Genomic DNA, 19,644 nt, shown 5'->3' with positions numbered 1-19,644 from the left:
GAGCCTTCATTTTCGCAGCGAGCAGAGCGCGTCCCGACGTGCTGGGGCCTTTATCTTTGCGTGCTCTGTTCACGGCATGCTGGGGTCTCCCCTGCCATTTTCTGTGCAGAAAATGTCAATTCTGCACAGAATTCCCCCAGACATAATAAATGCTAATCCCACTCATAAGAACTCCTCTATTCTGCACAGAGGATGAGCAATTAAAAATAAAAAAAAATGTCCTCTGCCCTAAACTGACTACTCATAGACAAGGCTTGTTTAAATAGGTGAACTAGTAAAGATAACGGTATTTTCATCCACTATTCACTGCCCATACCCCACTCTCTGTTCCTGGTCCTCTACTATCCCCAATCTGTACCCCTACCCCCCGGCATCTATATTCCCCATCTAATACCTTCTGTTTCCCCCCCCCCCCCGTCTCATGATACTCAAAATCCACCTTCCCCCCCCCCAATATCTCCTCTCTTGCCAGTACTACTTTGTTTCTCTTCTCAGGAATGACTATGTGAAAAAAAAAAAGGAAAAGCTCTTCCTAGTCCTTCTATCTGTCTCTGGGGCCGACTTTTCAGCGCTAGCTTTTTTAACGCACCCATGGCGCCCGCAAGGAAATTAGGGGGTTATAAAGACTGACGCCAGTAAACTCAGCCTCGCTTTTCATAACCTGCCTGTCTGCCAGTAATAAAAACGGCCGCCGAGTTTCCCGGTCTCTCCCTTTCCGCTGGGAACTGTGGGTTAGAAAGCTTCAGGAGGTTCACAGCAGGGGGAGTTCAGAACAGGGGCTCCTAAGATGGAACCAAGTGACTGTGGAACCATTACGGATGTTAAGGCAATAGAATAGCTCCCCTTCCTCCATGTGCCTCCCCTGTGAGGCAGCAGGCACGTCTTTTCTGTTGGACGGGAAAATTTTGTTGTGCAGCTTCGGCTACTTTTGGGCCGGGTTCTAACATTCCTCTTGTTGGTAGTGCCTTTTTTTCTTCGTTGCAGCCCGCCAAGTAATCGCAGAGTAGGCAGTAGCCAATCAGAGGCTACAGGACCAAAACAACGCAGGAGTTTGCTGCTGCTGCTGCTGCTGCTGCTGCAGGATACGGGACGTGGAAAGGTCCTAAATTTCTGTTTACTTCCGGAAACAACAAAGAACTATACTACCCTCAAAAAGAGACACATGCCAGCTGCAGGATCAGGATCAGGCGGTATCACGCTGGCGTCGTCGGTGACGTCAAGGCCTCGCGATCTGCCTTATCGCGAGCTGTTTGTTTCCAAGGGAACGGCAGCAATAGTCTTGTGGAGAGAAGATGCTTTTCGTGGACGAGGTGCTGCCGGGAGCGGGCGTGGAATCCCTGTGGAGAAAATCTCGGGAGTCGTGCAGTGAGTCGGTAAGTGAGGGGGCCACAGCATATATATATTTTCTTTCTGCTTGTGAAAGTTTGGCTCTGTGCCTGCATGAGGGAGCGAGGAGAGGAGAGGGGCCACTGCGGCATGTAATAACCTCCTAAGAGGTGAGAACAAGATTAGTTCTGTATGAGGGCGCTTGGCGTTCGTTGGACTTTCTCGGGCATTTGCAGCTTTATGCCCACATTCCTCACGGCGGGACTGCGCCTTATTCCTAAATAATGTTGTATTTTTATTCTAAAGGTTTGGAAAGAAAGGAGCAAGTTACCTGAGGATTCAAATTCTGCCTTATGACAATATGAAACTATACCTTGAACCATTGATGCATGTCCCTACATACACTAATTAACTTGGGACATTACTTACTCAACGTTGACACTCTTTATTTTGATGATGTATTAATGTTTTTACTGTTTTACCTACTTTGTGTGTTAATTGTAATCCGCTGAGATTGGTGAATCAACGAAATATAAATTGTTTAAACTGATTATTATTAATTTCTCTGCCCACTTCATGTATTTGTTGGGGTAACATTCTAACTTCTTTCTGCGGAAGTGGACAAGGAGCTAGCGCAGCAACTTGAGAAGATGAGTTACATGGTCATAGCGACATTGAAGATAAGCCATGCAGCTGAATTTTTAAATAGATTGAAGTGGAGCAAGTTGTAATAGTCTCAGTGGGAGGTGATTAAAAGAGTGGATGAGTGTTTTGGTAGCATGCTGAGAAAGGAAGGGATGGACTTTAACAATGTTATAGAGGAAGAACCGATGCACTTTTAGCAGTGTTTTGAATATGCATAAAAAAGGGGAGAGAGGCATCAAAATGACTCTAAAGGATATTAGCTGAGAGAACTGGAAGGATAAGAGTACCATCCACAGAGACATAAGAGGGGAAGCAAGTTTTTGGGAGGAACACAAGAAGTTCCATCTTGGCCACATTAAGTTTAAGTGGAGGTGAGACATCCAACCTATGTCAGATGAGCAGGCTGAATTTTGGGACTGGATTTGTGATGAAATTTCTGGTGTAGAAGTAGATCTAGGAGGATACAAGTAGTACTGAAAGCAATGGGAAGTGATCAGATCACAGAGGGAAGAACTGGGAAGAGAGAATAGGGCCTTGAGGCACACTGACCGATAGTGGAATAGTGGTGGAGGAAGAACTACCAGAGAATACAATAAAATTATGATGGAAGAGATAAGAAGACAGCCAGGATAGCGTAGAGTCTTAAAATGCAATTGAGTGCAGCATTTCAAGGAGTAGATATTGAGGAGGATGAGAATCGATTAAAAGTCCTTGACCTTGGCTGCAGAAAGGTTACTGGAGACTTTGACAAAGGCAGTTTTTGCAGAATGTAGAGGATGAAAGCCAGACTGCAGCAGATCTAGAATGGCTTGAGACAGAAGAATGTCACAACAGCAAAGATGCATGGCACATTCAATCAGTTTGGATGCAGTAGGGAGGAAGGAGATGGGACGATAGCAGAGCAGGTAGAGTCCAGTGCATTTTTTTTTTTTTTTTTAGGAATGATGCAATCACAGCATATTTGAAGGAAGAAGGGATAGTTGCAATGGCAAATGATTGCTTGAGCTAGACTTGACTTGAGCTAGAACTGTAATCCTCAACTTCTTTTCCCTTAAATTTTCCAGTCTTGAGGAACAATACATAAAAAGCCAGCTTTGAAAGGTGCATTTAGTGTTTTTCTTATTTTCAGAAAAGTTGCCAGACTGCCCCAGTTTTAACTGCAGAGGCTGCCCTCCAGGTATGCTGCATCACGCATGCTGGCATGCAGACAGACCAGAACAGAAGTCGAGCCTTGGATATCCAACAAGCAGCACATCTTCATCACCCAGGCTTGGAAAAATTCCTGAATGGAGTGGAAGGACTTGTCATAAGGGAGTTAAATAAAAACTGGAAGAGCCATGCTTTCGAGGGCTTTGATGTCAATTGGTCAGAGCAGAATCGAACGGTAAATCATTAGAATTATCAACAAGAATGCAACTCTGCTGAGTGGCATATGCTCCACAGAATACAGTTGTTACATTAATGTACCTGTGAGCTTTTTTATTTTATTCACCCTGAGATTAACAAGTGAGTAGGGCACTGGTACTGTTGCCGCCTGCAAGGAATCTTCACTGTTTTATTAACAGTGGCCCACGAAAAGAAGCTGAAGCTTCTTTGTTGTGGCTGAATCTTCAGATATTCTTTTTTCCCATAGTTATGGTGAGCATGTAGCATAGGAGTGCTGATTAAGCTTGCAAGTGCTTAAAGCTTTTCCCATAAGCTGTTAGCTCAGAGTCTTCTTTCTTTCAGGTATCCTGTGTGCACAGACTGCACTACCCAGAAGCATTGGAGCAGAAACTGCAGGTCACCAGTGTCTCCTGGAATTCAACTGGTTCTGTTGTTGCCTGTTCCTATGGCAGGTGAAAGTCTTTATTTCTTAAGGATCTGTTAAAAGTGGACTGTGAGGTGCCTCAAAAATAAACCAACTTCCTTTTCATCCAGTCAGGCCAACCCATACAAATGGGTTATGTACGCCAACTAACAGATGGAGACAGAGATCAAGAAGCTCGCTGATGTCACTCTTCATTTACCGTTGGCTGACACCAGCCTGCCAGTATTTTCTGAGGTCTATTTTCAGACACATTCTGGATAGCAAAGTTAGCCAGATAAACTTATCTAGCTAAATTTGGAGGAATATTCAACAGTGCAACCACACTATTGAATATATTTACTTAATTAATTTAACTTAACTATAGACAGGTAACTTTAGGGCAGCTCTTTGACTTGACAACTTAGCTGGCTAAGTCATCCAGCTAACTCTGAATATTAGCTGGCTAACTCGACTCCTCCCAGTTACACCCCTGGACCGCCCTAACTTATCTGGCTAAATTCTAGCTTACTAACCTATCAGCCAGCTAGAATTTAGCCAGATAAATGGCTTACCTGGCTATATTCAGCCTTTAGGTGGATAACTATTACGTTATCCGTCTAAATGGCTTTTGACTATGGATCTCTCTGTCTTTAGCAAATGGTAACTATAACAGGGGTAATGTACCAGTCCTTAACTTAATAATACCTAACATCAAATAAGGACATAAATATTTGTTGTATAAGACATAATCTATTCCTTGGTTATAATTATTTAATAAGTCAAAAAACTTTCTTAGAACATCATGTAATTAATTATCAGACAATATTAACATATAATTTAAACATCATTCCATCAAGGGCATATATAGTAAGAATAATGTATAGGGTTCTTATGTTCTTATATACTAAATCAGTTTTTTATATTTTCTTTTAATTTTTATTCAATTTTTAACATTGTGTGGATACCCCAAAACTTCCAAATTTTTCCATAAATATATATAACACACTATCCCATAAAATACATGCTATCCATTCACTCACACCATTCACACTACTACTTAAAATTAACCACCATATTGCACTATTCCCATAAACATATTAAACATAAAACAGATACAGTACATGAATTACAGATAAATGAGCCTTCATACAATGTTGGTACACATATCCAGCATGATTATCTCTCTTTAATACATTTCTTGAATTCTTCAACAATTGTTAACGCTCCCACCGTATTCAATATATGTTGTATAATCAGTCCCCGACAAGGACCTTGTTTCGCAATTAAGCTTCCTCAGGGGTTAATCTTGACACAATTTTCTCTTACGATCCCTTTCACATGGGAGCTCTAATTCTCCGTTGTGCTGAACTTTCCACTAACTCATCGGTACCCACACACCCTATGATACAAATGCATGAAAAATAAAAATAAAAACAAATAAGTACTTTAAATATGTTAAATACCTAAACACCAAAATTTTACCCGTATCATATATTTGTCATATTTCTTTAAACAAAATTAATCCATGCCACCAAACTATCTTGAAAATATCCAAAACCACATACTCACAATCTGTAATGGATTCTAGAAATAACAAGGATTATATAATTCCACAATAATCCTCAACGGGAAATATCACAAGATGTTCAAATTTCCTCCGTGAAACGGGTTGCACCAACCTCACATATTCTTTTCTCCTAAACATCAGAGAAATGTATGTAACCCGAAAACCAATATGATATTCATGCTTGTCTGGAAGTCTGGAAGGTGTTCGAGCTGTGGTGTACCAGCCAGGCCACGAGACCCGCAAAGGCTTCTGTACCTCAGATCCTTCAGTTTCTACAAGCGGGGGTGGACAAAGGGCTCGCCTATAATTCATTACGGGTTCAGGTGGCCGCCCTTGGTTCGCTGTTGAGCGATGGGGGCTCTCTTCTACAGCATCCTGACATTGCTCGTTTCCTCAAGGGTGTCAAGCATATACGTCCTCCGCTACGGGACCCTTGTCCCTCCTGGAGTCTTAACCTTGTGCTTCGCTCCCTGGCGGGACCACCGTTCGAGCCACTGCGCAGTGCAACGTTAAAGGATCTCACCCTCAAGACTGTATTTCTTGTTGCCATCTGTTCCGCTCGACGCATTTCGGAGCTGCAGGCTCTGTCGTGTAGAGAGCCTTATCTCCGTTTCTCCGACTCGGGAGTCTCGCTTCGCACCGTTCCCTCCTTCCTCCCGAAGGTGGTTTCTGCATTCCATGTGAACCAGACGGTGGAATTGCCGTCCTTCTCTTCCTCAGAGCCGAAGTCTCTCCGACTCTTGGATGTCAAGCGCACTCTGCGCCTCTATCTGGAGGCTACCAATGAGTTCCGGACCTCTGACCATCTCTTCGTACTTTGGGCCGGTCCTAAGAAGGGGTCTCAGGCTTTGAAGACGACCATTGCCAGATGGCTGAAGGCCGGCATTGCTGCTTCCTACATTGGGGCGGGACGGACTCCTCCACCTGGCATCGTAGCGCATTCTACACGTTCTCAGGCGGCCTCCTGGGTGGAGGCTCGCTCGGTCTCCTCTCAAGAAATCTGTAGAGCAGCTACCTGGAAATCGTTACACATGTTCTTGAGGCACTATCGCCTGCACCTCGCCTCTTCCGTCTCTGGACACTTTGGCGAGCAGGTTCTTCGAGCAGGCCTCGCAGGACCCCACCCGATTTAGGGAAGCTTGGGTACATCCCACTGTCTGGACTGATCCAGGTACGTACGGGGAAAAGAAAATTATTACTTACCTGCTAATTTTCGTTCCTGTAGAACCATGGATCAGTCCAGATGCCCACCGCGTTTGGATTCTCGTCCTGCTCCACTCTTCTCTACGGTACTGTAGTGTTATATGTCTTTCACGACTTTTCAGTTTTCACTGTTTTTCACAGGTCCCTACAAGTTGGCAGGCTGTTTCCGCAGCTCCCTACAAGTTCGTAGGGCGTTTGCAGTTAGTTACTAAAGTTACAAGGCCTATTGTTGCCGGTTCATATAAACTTGATCCAATAAGGGGGTTTTGTTTTCTACTCGGGCTTTGATATACTCGATACTGAACTCCTGCAGAGGGGGTAGTAGTATATATGGTGACGCCCCCTCGAAGCTTGTGCTGACTCCATCTGCTGGATTGGGGACATCTGCTGGATTGGGGACATAACCCAATCAGGAACGAAAATTAGCAGGTAAGTAATAATTTTCTTTTATTGGTAAGTGTGGGGTGTGCTTTTTCCCTATGTTTTGCCACTATTCTATTTCTTGTTTTGCATCTTTGTTCTTCTGGAAGCTTAAAAAAAACAACCCACAAAAAGAAAGTTGTTTTTAGCATTAAAGTTTTCTACAGTTAGGTTTTACAGAATTTACTGGCCTACTGATGTCAGCACAGAAGTATCTGAAGGGTGATGACAGAGAGTTTCTTTTTCACTGCCTCCATCTGCTGGTTGGCCTGCATAACCCATTTGCATGGACTGGCTTGACTTATAGAGGAAAGGAAATTATAAGGTAAGTAGTCATTTCACCTTCTCTCTTACTAATTAACCGTAAATTAAAACAGCATAGAAAAATTTCTGTTTACTTTCAGGATGATTACAATCTAAGACTACAGCTACCACCATGAAAGCATTAGTACTTTTTACTTTTCCCTAAAACATTAAACTTACATAAAGTGCAAAGCTTCATTGAGGAGTCTTTTATGTTCAGGTTTTTGTAAGCTCCAGACTTCCAGTGCCTGTGTTGCTCTTCCCCAAGACTCTTATGAAATCCCTGTGCCTATATTTATTTTTTTATTTATATTCCACTTTTCATTACTTCAAAGCAGATTACATTCAGGCACTGTGGTCTATGCCTATTAAACGAGCTCATGGAATATCTTTTCCTGGTTGTTGCCCTGAATATTTGCCATCCACTCATGCATCCATTATGATTGGGTTATACACACTTACCAGCAGATGGAGACTGAGATCAGGCTCGCTGATGTCACTCCTCATATGCATCTGTGCTGACACCAGCCTGCCAGTATTCTCTATCTTTAGCAGATGGTGGATGGCCTTTTTTTTTTTTTTCAGATTTGACAATGGAGACTGGAGCATAGAGAAGTCTTTTGTCTGCACCTGGAACTTGGATCGAAGAGGGTTAAATCCACAGTGTCCAGATGTGGTGCTGGATGTTCCCAGCTCGGTTATGTGTCTGGCATTTCACCCATCCCAACCTTCACTGCTCGCTGGTATCCTACTTTTGTTATCTCTTATTCTCTTAACTGTTAATATTTGCCTTCATTAATTTATTTGTTACAGAGCAGACTAATACAGTAGGTGCACAGCACTCTAATTCAGTCCTACAACGATCAAAAGTGAAGTATATTTAAAGCTTTCATAATGCCCAAATTGTCAGGCTCATGGTTATAGTGCAGCAAACTCTATTTAGTCAAATCCATTAATGCATCAATAAGCCAGGCATAGCAATCAAAATAACAGAAAGTAGGACACTTCCTTAAATCCAGTGTTTAGAGGGGCTCTGCATGGAGAAGGTCTTGGAGTATGATTAGTGTGGCAAGTGCCCCTCTATTGGCAACCTCCTGCCTGCCAACTGGGTTCTCGCCTTTGGGAAAATACTCTGTCCCCCAAGAGCTATTCCCTGGTGGTGTCAAGGAATGGTGTGCCCTCCCCCCCCCCCCCCAAAAAAAAGGACCAAGGAGGTCACAAGTTCCCAGAAATGACACTTCCCAGACCAAACACTAAGAAACACGATTGCGATCACCCAGTGATTCATTTCTGTGTTTCACTGATGAGGCATAAGGCTAACAAACTAATAGGCCGATTCAGTAAAAACGCGGGAGAGCGGACGAACTTCCGCTCTCCTGGCGTGCGCACCGGCCACTCGCTGGTGCGTGCGATACAGTATGCAAATGAGGTGGTGTGGTAGAATCGGGCAAAAGGAGGCGCTAGGGACACTAGCGCGTCCATAGTGCCTCCTTTTAGCCCGGAGCGGCGGCTATCAGCGGGTTTGACAGCCGATGCTCAATTTTGCTAGCGTCGGTTTTCGAGCCCACTGACAGCCACGGGCTCAGAAACCGGATGCCGGCAAAATTGAGCGTCCGGTTTTTGGCCAGACAGCCGCGGGCCGAATTCAAAATTTTTTTTTTTTAACTTATTTTACTCTTTGGGACCTCCGACTTAATATCGCCATGATATTAAGTCGGAGGGTGCACAGAAAAGCAATTTTTACTGCTTTTCTGTGCGCTTTCCCGGTGCCGGAAGAAATTAGCGCCTACCTTTGGGTCGGTACTAATTTCTGAAAGTAAAATGTGCGGCTTGGCTGCACATTTTACTTTCTTTATTCCGCGCGCATACCTAATAGGGCCCTCAACATGCATTTGCATGTTGAGGGCCCTATTAGGTGCTGCGGGTTGGACGCGCATTTTCCTCCCCTTACTGAATAAGGGTAAGGGAAAACGCGCGTCCAAGAGCAGGCTAACCGTGCGCTCCGTCGGAGCGCACTGTACTGTATCGGCCTGTAAGAAACTTAGGAAAAGGAGGTACCATGCACATAAAAAGATTCAACTTACAAACAGGCAGGGAAAAGAAGGATAATTTGTATAATTAACATTTAATTAATATTTTGTAATTAGCTAGTGCCAAGAGAAGTTTGGTAGGTCTCTCTCCAGAGGATGCTGTGTGGAGCTGGGACAGGATCTTGGCTACAGATTGCTTTGTTGTACTCCCCAGCCAAGACTAGAGAGTTCTAGAAAATTCCCATTCCCTGTACGTACCCGGATCAGTCCAGACCGTGGGTTGAGCCTCCTGTCCAGCAGATGGAGTCAGACCAAAACTGAAAGGGTATCCTATATCAGGACAGAGCCTACCCTGCAGCCCTTCAGTATTTGTCTGTCTCCAGCAGATGGATCAGCTCACCCTGCAGTCTCCTGATTTGGGCTAGTCAGCCCAATTTCCTTCTCTTTCTTTCGGATCAAGCAAGTACTTATTTCCTTAGGGAATCTTGTAGGATTTTCAATAAAATCCTAAAACCCCATACTAAAAGATCTGCACTGGCTCCCCATCTCTTTCCGCACCCAATACAAAGCACTTACCATCCTACACAACACACTTCACAAAAATAATTCCCCCTGGCTCGAAGAAATGTCACGCTTCAGATCCTCTAACTGCCCTACCAGAGTCTCCCTTGCAGGTACCCTTCACACCCCATCAATCAAAACTGCACGCCTCACTACCACCAGAGAAAGGGCTTTCTCCATTGCTGGCCCCACCCTCTGGAATTCCTTCCCTGCTGATCTCCGTTTAGAACCTTCCCTAAACCGATTCAAAAAAGGAATCAAGACATGGCTGTTCAAACTGGCCTACCCTGACACTAATCAAACCCAAACAGTGATCTCCACTGAACCACCCTAGCTCCTTTATCATCCCACCCCCCTAGCACTTTCACCCCTGTATTACCCTCCTATTCAGCCCATGCAAATTGCCTTTGCCTGTACATAAGTTTATACTGTGTTGCCTTCATATTCTATAATGTGTGACATGCTTGTGATCTTTGTTACACGGTTTTCGATGTTGATTTAGTAATTTTGGTTTTCCATCTCCCTCTTCTTCACTCTTTCCCCGCCCATCCCCTAGTTCTCGTTCTTGCCTCCCCCCACCCTCCCCTTATAGCCAGCCCTCTATCTTCGTTCATTTGTAATTTCCTCCTTCACAGTTACTTGTAAACCGACATGATGTGTCCAACGAATGCCGGTATATAAAAGCTCATAAATAAATAAAACAAAGAATGGAAAAAGGGGGGCGCGCTGACGTCACCGGCGAGTATGGCCGCTTAGAGAGAGAGCTCCCGGCTTTTCAATTTTGCAAACGCCAAAACCCACATAATTTTCGCTTGCCCGCCCTTCTGGACCGCAGCACCTGGCAGCCCACGATATCAGGATGGCGACCGCGAAGTCGGGCTGCGATTTGACTCGCTTCGTATACGCGAAACCGGGGTCGGACGACAGGGGATCTGAGGTGCAAATGATTGCGGGCCCAGCAGTGGCAGAAGAGGCAGACCACCCGGCGCCAGCAGCAATCTCGGACCTGCCCTCCCGGGACGAGATGAGGGACTGGTTCATCAGCCTGCGGGCTGACATGAAACAGCATAAGGTAGATTTACTGCAGCATATGGAGGAGCTCCGGGACGACCTCGCGGCACTTGGGCGTCGCGTGGACGAGGTGGAGATCAGAGTGGAGGGCCATGATGATGCGGTCCACAAAATGGCCGACTAGCTTCGTTCCAGCCTGAAAGAACAGGCCTTACTGGCAGACAAGGTGGAGGACCTCGAAAATCGGTCCCGCCGGAATAACTTGCGCATACGAGGAGTGCCTGAAGAAGAGTGCTATGCTGACAGTGAGGCGGTAGTGGTAAAAATTTTTCAGTCTCTTCTGCATGAGGGGGAAACAGAGGGGACACAGGCGGAGGACGGAGGCCCCAGCTTCCATATCGAGCGGGCGCACCGAACCTTGGGCCCTAGACGGTCTGAAAAACCCCGGGACATACTGGTATGCCTGCAGACCTTTAAGGAGAAGGAGCGGATATATGCCCACACCCGTAAACAACGAGACTGGGATTGGGAGGGCCAAAAGATAAGCATTTTCAATGATCTCGCGGCTTCTACGTTGCGGCGGCGATTTGAATTTCGGCCCATCACCAGCATGCTGCGGGACCGCAACATTCGATATAGATGGACCTTTCCTTTTGGCCTCCAGTTTGAATCTCAGGGGAGGACTTTTCGAGTTCGGACTCTAGAGGAGGCGTCGGAGGCTTTCACTCAGATCAAGCTTCCTATACCAGCGGCTACCGCAGCTTCAGCGCCACAGTTGTCCAGCTTGCCCAAGACACCGCGCTGGCAACGGGTTGGCAACAAGCGTCGCCTGGAACGCCAGGGGCGGACGACGCCAGGGGGGCGACTGGTGCCCTCATCGGGTCCCACAGGATGACGGACTGGCAAGCTTCTCATCTGTCTTATAGGGTGTAAGAGTCCTGAATATTGTGCTTTGTTTAATGTTCAGATGCTGTTTTCTTTTACTCTGTGCTGTTGGGGTTTTGGCTGAGTTCCAGAGGGGCTTCATTATTATTCTCTGGCCGGGGGGTGGCTCATCTCGCGGGTTACTAAGACCCCCGGTGTAGGAGTTATCCCAATGAGGGATATATCGGGAATTGGAGGGAAGGGTGTGGGGGGGTTTACATCCATGTGCTCAGGGGGCAGTGTTGGGGAATTTTTCTGTGCGGGGGAGGTCCGGAATGAAGTTTGGGGAATGTTTCAGCAGTGTGGTATACATCGCTCTTTCAGTGATACCTTATGGCTTTGAAGATTTGGTCCTTGAATGTGAAGGGCCTTAATACCCCCCTGAAAAGGCAACATCTCTTTCGAGACTTAAAACGACAGCATGTTGATGTAGCCCTTATCCAGGAGACCCACACTAGGAAACACCATGAACATTTGTTGCGCTTTGCCGGATATCCACACGGTTACTTTGCCTCTAGTTCTTCTACTTCTAAATATGCAGGGGTGGGTATCCTCGTGGCACATTCTGTCATCTTTGATTACCAGTCCCACGTGGTGGATCCAGAGGGTCGCTATGTTCTCTTGAAACTCCGGCTGGCTGGGCGATTGTACACTATAGTGTGCGTTTATGCTCCCAATGTGGACCAGCATCTCTTTTTTACAAAACTGGAAGAGGTGCTCTCCACCTATGCGGAGGGGCTACTGATATGGGGTGGGGATCATAATGTAGTGCGAAATCCCAGGGTCGACTCCTCCCATCCCAGAAAGGCGGGGAGCTGGAAAGCCACTTCCTCCTTGAAGACTTTAATGCAGGGGTGGTGCCTTATCGATATCTGGAGGCAAAGAAATCCCACGTCTCGCACTTACACCTTTTATTCAAACCCCCATGACACTTATTCTCGCCTGGATTTTTTGCTGGTGGATAAGGGGATTCAAAACCAGGTGCTGACCACCGGGATAGGGGATATTACGTGGTCCGATCATGCCCCTGTGTGGATCACCATTAGCCTGCTGGATCGAGAGTCGGGGTGTAGATTCTGGCGTCTTTGAGACGAGCTACTCCGGGACACAGCACATAGTGACCGATTGTTATTCCACCTACAGGACTACTTGACTTTGAATAGGGGGACGGTACGGGATGCGGGGGTCTTCTGGGAGGGATCTAAGGCGGTCATGAGAGGTCATTTGATTGCACTCTCTTCCGCGCTAAAAGCACAAAGGGAGGCCAAGCGCGTAGCACTATTGGCTGACATTGCACAACTGACACGGGAACATTCTCAACGTCGGGCTCGGGATACGCTGGCCCGCCTTCGGCTTAAGCGCACTGAACTGCATTTACTGGATGCCGAACAGATAACGCATGCAATGCTCCGGGCTAAGCAACGTTATTACGAAGGTAATAATAAAGCGGGACGGTTTTTGGCGCGATTGCTTAAGCAGCGCACTTATTTGACCCTCATAGCTAAGATCCGAGATAAACGGGGCCCTATGCTTACAGCAACTAAAGATATACGACACTGTTTCACGCAGTATTATACCCAACTGTATGCAGCGGACCCTAGCATTACTTCAGCCCAGGTGGACCACTACCTGGCGCCCCTGTCACTCCCCTCTTTGACTAAGTCCCAGCAGGTTTATTTGGATTCCCCCATCCAGGAGATAGAGATACAGGAAGCCATCAGGGATCTGAAAGCCGGAAAATCGCCAGGATTGGATGGCTTTTCCGGGGGTTACTATAAGAAGTTTAGTTCTCATTTAGTGGGTCCCTTGACTGCCTATTTTAACGGATTACGGGATGGTGACTCCCTTCCACTTCATACCAATGTGGCGGGCATAACGGTCCTTCCGAAGCCCGGCCGGGATCCAACGCAATGTGGTTCGTACCGACCTATTTCATTGCTAAATGTAGACGTCAAGCTCTTGGCTAAGGTCTTGGCTGCCCGGCTAAATACTATTCTCCCCTGTCTAGTACATAGCGATCAGGTAGGCTTCATACCCCATAGGTCGGCTGCTGATAACGTGCGTAAGGTGATAGATGCAATCTGGTGGGCCAAGACGGCAAAAGTCCCTATGGTGTTGATGGCCATCGATGCCGAGAAGGCGTTCGACTTGGTCCATTGAGATTTTCTGTTTGCAGTCTTGGAGAAAATGGCCTTTGGCCCGGGATTCCTACGTTGGATTCAATGCCTTTATCAGGCACCGGGAGCCCGAATTAAAATCAATGGGCAGTATGGGGAGCTTTTCAGGGTCAACAGGGGGACACGCCAGGGGTGTCCTCTATCACCCTTGCTGTTCGCACTGTATTTAGAGCCACTGGCGACCAGGGTTCGCAACTCCGGTGCCATTTCAGGAGTTCCCATGACGCCCACACCCATGAAAATTTCCCTTTTTGCAGACGATATACTCCTCACCCTTACCCGACCCTTGACTTCTATTGCTGAAGTAGCGGAGGAATTGCAGGAGTTTGGTGCGGTGTCGGGCCTCAAGGTCAACATGGACAAAACGGAATTACTCAATATAAACACTGATTCGGCGATAATGAGTGAGCTGCAGCGCCTTTACCCCTTTAGGGTCTCCCATACGGTATTAAAATATTTAGGTGTTCACCTTGGAGCGAATTTCCATGACCTCTTTCGTCTAAATTATACACCACTGCTGAAACGGATAGGGCAGGACCTCCATCTATGGGACAGGGGACAATATTCATGGTTGGGGCGGGTGGCGATAGTAAAAATGAATGTTATTCCTAGGTTTTTGTATTTTTTCCACACCATCCCCATCTACATCACTTCAGCGATCCTCCGCTCCTGGCAGAAAATACTTTTTGACTTTATCTGGCGCCGGCGCCCCCCCAGGGTGTCGCGGCGCCTATTGTTTCAGCCTCGCGAGCGAGGGGGCCTTGGGATCCCGAATCTTACTTGGTTGTACGCTGCTGCACAATTAAAGGCAATACCTGATGCTCACAGCCGCCGATCTCCAAAGCAATGGACCTTTTTTGAGGAGCAGGTACTTGGGGGCATGCCATTGTCTGATCTCGTTTGGCAGCCGCGGAGTACTTGGTTACCGACGGGAATGCAGACGGGACCCCTGGCGACCATGTTACGTCTTTGGGAACGCTGGAAGACGAAACTGGCGGGAGATCGCTATTATTTTCATACAACTGGACTTTATAATCACCTGCAATTTCCAGCCGGTCGCCAACATGGGGTGTTTAGCGCCTGGCGGCGGAAGGGAATCACTCGCATTGAACATTTGCTTAGGGGCGAGACCTTGATGACTTGGCCTGAGTTGCAGGCTATTTACCACTTGCCTTCCACCGACTTTCTGGCGGGCAGCCAAATACTCCATTTTCTACGGTCATCCAGAATGAAAGCCTCCATACAGAGGGGCAAATCTCAGTTTGAACATCTTTGTGCTGCAGTTGACAAAACTAAAGGGATGATATCCAAACTTTACGCCCTCCTGGCCGGGACTGACGAGAACCCCTTTCCTCACACGAGTCTGGGAGCATGACCTGGGTCTAACGTTCACTAAAAAGGATTGGCTTAACATATACAACCAGGCCCGTCGGTGCTCTGTATCGGCTCTCTACCAGGAAAATTGCTATAAAATGATAACACGCTGGTATCTCACCCCTCATCTCTTGCACCGGCGGTACCCTCATTTGGATGCTCAGTGTTGGAGGAATTGCGGCCACCCAGGGACTTTCTTTCACATCTGGTGGCAATGTCCGAAAGTAACGGACTTATGGATTGCAGTAGCGGATTGGCTGGAGGGCATATTGGGAGTTTCTGGAGTATACCGGGCTAGTTTTATGCTCCTTCACCATCCGCCCCCAACTTTACGGAAGAACCACATACTACTATGCCATCAGGTTTTTATTGCAACCAGATTGACCATAGCACAGGCCTGGAAACAAATAGAAGCGCCTGCGCTGGCGATGGTGCAGCATAAAGTTCATCTCTCTTGTAAGCTGGCGGCGATCACGGCGGATCTGCATGCGACCGGCCCCAAGTTCCAGGCTGTTTGGTCCCCTTACCTACGTTGGGAATGACGACAAACAGTGTCTTAAGTCAGATGGCCGTCCGGGCTTCCTACGGGATACTTGCTTGCCATTTCTTGTTTTCTTGTTTTCTCGATGGTACCACGTTTCATTGTATTGACATTGCTTTCGGATCTTGCCCCATGTTACATTTCGAGCACATGGATGTGGGGAGGGGGGGGGGGAGTGTTGTTTGGGGGGGGGGGTAAGTGGCACTGAATTTCTATTTGGTATGTTATGCGGTTGTGCTTGTTGTGCTGCCTATCTTGTATTCCTTTTGATAAGCTAATAAAATTATTAGTAAAAAAAAAAAAAAAAAGAATGGAAAAAAAGACCTTTTCAGTTTAATTGATTTGCAGGAGATGGTCCCGTCTCCTGGCTCTTGCCGGACTTAGGGGGGCTTCGCCCCTTGTGCGGGGCATATCCTAAGTCCGTGTTTGCTTCCTGGTGTGGGGACCGAGGCTGGTGGTCCAGTCTTTCATCTCCCCCCGGGCTGCCTAGGGAGCTTAGTGCTCCATTGCTTTCTTTTGCTATCAGTTTGGATCTTTAAAAAAAAAAAAGAATGATAATTAAATAATAAGTAAATAAACTTCGACTTTTTCCCTGCTAGAGTCTACCGGCAGCCAGCTACAGAGGAGCGTGCAGGCTTCACTCCCCTGCCTCCGCTCCTGCCGGCAGAGCTGTCAGTCAGCTATTTTTAGCTTTTAGCTGCTTTTTTTCTTCAGCTCGTGGCTTCTCTTCGCTGAGGATGCCGCGGCCAAACGCCTGCCTAGCCTGTGGGGAGCCCTCGTTGCACCTATCGCGTGAGGGGCTCTGCTCTGACTGCCTGCCTGCTGGGTGAGGAAGGCCCCTCCTTGGCAGGGCAAGCAAATTTACTCCGGGGACGGAATCCCCAGCGCATGGCCAGGCCGTTCCCAGGTCGGCAGACCGCGGGAACAGTGGCCATCTTGGGGATTTCGGCAGCTCCCGATTTGGAGCTGTTTGGGGCTGGGGAACAAAATTTAAGGGAGTTCCCCCCCCCCTTCCCCCCCGGGAAATCCAGGTCCCGTTTTTCTTCTGATTTTGTCCTCCTCCTGCATAAATCATATTTGGCCAGCTTGCAGGAAGAGGAGGAGGACCCTACCCCAGCCCCCCCGCCGAAAATCCCGCACCCGGCGCAGTTGTCCGCTCTCCCTGTCCCAGAGCCCCAGGGGTCTGTTAGGGTGCGGGTGGTCCTGGGCGTGGCCCCTATTCCTGACACCCCGGTGGCCCCAATTCTTCCAGACCCGGATCTCACGGCGGATTTGGCGAGCGAGCTCCCACTCCTGGAGGGGGATGATCCCAGAGTCCTCCGCATGTTTCAAAGGGAGGAGTTGGAGCCCCTCATCCCTTTTGTCCTTCAGGAGCTGGGGCTGGAGGGGCCCCCTGCGAACACGCTTACGGCCTCCTTCACCAAGGATATGGACCCGGTCCTGGCAGGACTCAGGGCTCCAGCAAGCGCTTTTCCCTTTCATCCTATGCATAAGTTGTTGCTCCTGCGGGAATGGGAGGCTCCCGAAGCGGGACTCCGGGTGGGGCAAGCTATGGACAAGCTCTATCCCCTCCCGGAGGAATGCTTGGACATGCTGAAAATTCCCACCGTGGACTCTTCCGTTTCGGCGGTCACCAAACACACTACTATCCCTGTGGTGGGATCAACGGCTTTGAAGAACGGACAGGATCGTAAGCTCGTAGCCCATCTGAAGCGTATCTTTTGAGGTCTTGGCCTTGGGAGTCCGGGCAACTATCTGCAGCAGTCTCATGCAGTGGGCAGGTCTTAGGTGGGTTCAACAATTACTCAGTATCCAGGACCTCCCGTCTGCAGAGGTGGAGCAGGCAGGGCGTTTGGAAGGTGTCATAGCATATGGGGCTGATGAGCTCTATGACCTCCTCCGCGTCCAGGCGAAGGCGATGGTCTCGGCAGTCTCCGCTAGACGACTCCTCTGGCTGCGCAATTGGTCCGCTGACCCATCCTCCAAGGCACGGCTGGGCACGTTGCCCTTCAAAGGTAAGTTGCTTTTTGGAGAGGACTTTGAGCAGCTTATTAATTCCTTGGGGGAAAACAAGGTTCATAAGCTCCCGGAGGACCGTCCGAAACAAGCTCGATCCTTTACGCCCTCCCGTCCTCGCTTCCGGGGTCAGCGGAGATATACACCCTGCGGACGAGGTGGCTCCTCTAGAGGTTATTCTTCCCGGTCTCAATCTTGGTCTCTGCTCTTTTGTGGGCGTCGCTCCTTCCGCAAGGGACAGTCTCAGCGCGCCACCCCAAAGCCCGCCACACAATGAAGTTCGGTTGACCCATTCCTCGGTTCCCTTTCTGGGCGGTCGTCTCTCCCTGTTTTTCGAGGAATGGGTCAAAATCACGTTGGACCAGTGGGTCCTTGACATTGTCAGTGACGGTTACGCCTTAGAATTTGTTCGCGATCTACCGGACCTCTTTGTATTCTCCCCATGCGCTTGTCTCAAGCGGGAGGAGGTGGAGCAAACCCTTGCCAGGCTTCTGAGTCTGGATGCAGTTGTCCCGGTTCCGAAGGAGGAACTCTGCGCAGGCCAGTATTCTATTTACTTCGTGGTCCCCAAGAAGGATGGGGCTTTTCGGCTGATCTTAGACCTCAAGAGGGTCAACCGGGCCCTCAAGATCCCACATTTTTGCATGGAAACCTTGAGAGCAGTCATAGCGGCTGTTCACCCCGGCGAGTTCCTCGCTTTTCTCGATTTGACAGAGGCCTACTTCCACATTCCGATTCACCGCGATTACCAGAAGTATCTTCGCTTGCACATCCTCAACCGGGACTTTCAGTTTCAGGGGCTGCCTTTTGGCCTCGCTACCGCGCCATGAACCTTTACCAAGGTCATGGTGGTGGTGACGGCGGCCCTCCGCTGCGAAGGAGTCCTAGTCCACCCCTATCTGGACAACTGGCTCGTAAGGGCCAAGTCGGAGACTCTTTGCAGACAGGCGGTGGATCGGGTTCTAGCTCTCCTTGCATCTCTCGGTTGGATAGTGAATATTCCCAAAAGCAATCTTCAGCCTTCCCAAGTGTTAGAGTTCCTGGGAGCCCACTTCGACACTCGGATAGGCAAGGTGTTCCTACCTCGGGCGAGGGCTCTCAAGTTGATCGACCAGGTTCGGAATCTGCTCTCGCTGCCTCTTCCGACGGCCTGGGACTACCTTCAGGTCTTGGGCTCGATGGCTTCCACCATCAACCTCGTCCCCTGGGCATTTGCTCATATGCGACCGTTACAGAGAGCTTTGCTATCCCCTTGGCAGCCGATGTCGGAACAGTTTCACGTAGTTCTCCCACTTTTGGCCTCTACCATCGCAGCCTTGCAGTGGTGGCTTTCACTTCCTCACCTGCTCCTGGGAATGCCTCTTCAATCCCCACAGTGGACGATAGTAACTACGGACACCAGTCTCTCGGGCTGGGGCGCAGTCTGCCAGTCCCACTCCACCCAGGGGATCTGGTCTCCGGTTCAGTCTCATTGGCACATCAATCGGTTGGAGGCCTGGGCGGGGCGTCTGGCTCTGCAGGAGTTCCTGCCCCTGATACGTGGCAAAGCGGTGAGGGTTCTTTCCGACAACTCCACCACCATGGCTTATATCAACTGTCGGGGAGGCACTCGCAGACGCCTTGTGGCCCTGGAAGCCAGCCGTCTCTTCGACTGGGCAGAATGGCATCTGGAGTGCCTGGTGGCCTCCCACATAGCGGGCAAGGAGAATGTACAGGCCGATTTCCTCAGTCGTCAGTCTCTCGATCCGGGGGAGTGG

General features: G+C 48.4%; 1 protein-coding gene across 2 annotated transcripts in view; it reads left to right on the top strand.

Annotated features, from left to right (window-relative positions):
- The first annotated feature begins 739 nt into the window (after positions 1-739).
- The window catches only part of WDR34 (WD repeat domain 34), a 131,955-nt gene continuing 113,050 nt past the window's right edge, over positions 740-19,644 (top strand). The window contains exons 1-4 of one of the 2 annotated variants that reach the window (XM_029613168.1): positions 740-1,373; positions 3,101-3,355; positions 3,700-3,809; positions 7,839-7,996. In XM_029613168.1, the coding sequence (XP_029469028.1) occupies positions 1,293-1,373; positions 3,101-3,355; positions 3,700-3,809; positions 7,839-7,996 (604 nt within the window). In that variant the 5' untranslated portion in view covers positions 740-1,292. The remainder of the gene's footprint in view (positions 1,374-3,100; positions 3,356-3,699; positions 3,810-7,838; positions 7,997-19,644) is intronic. The other variant, XM_029613167.1, reaches the window with a different exon arrangement.

This window comes from Rhinatrema bivittatum, chromosome 8 (assembly GCF_901001135.1).
Source record: "Rhinatrema bivittatum chromosome 8, aRhiBiv1.1, whole genome shotgun sequence".
Taxonomy (NCBI): domain Eukaryota; kingdom Metazoa; phylum Chordata; class Amphibia; order Gymnophiona; family Rhinatrematidae; genus Rhinatrema; species Rhinatrema bivittatum.
This window is presented reverse-complemented; position numbering and strand designations above follow the sequence as displayed.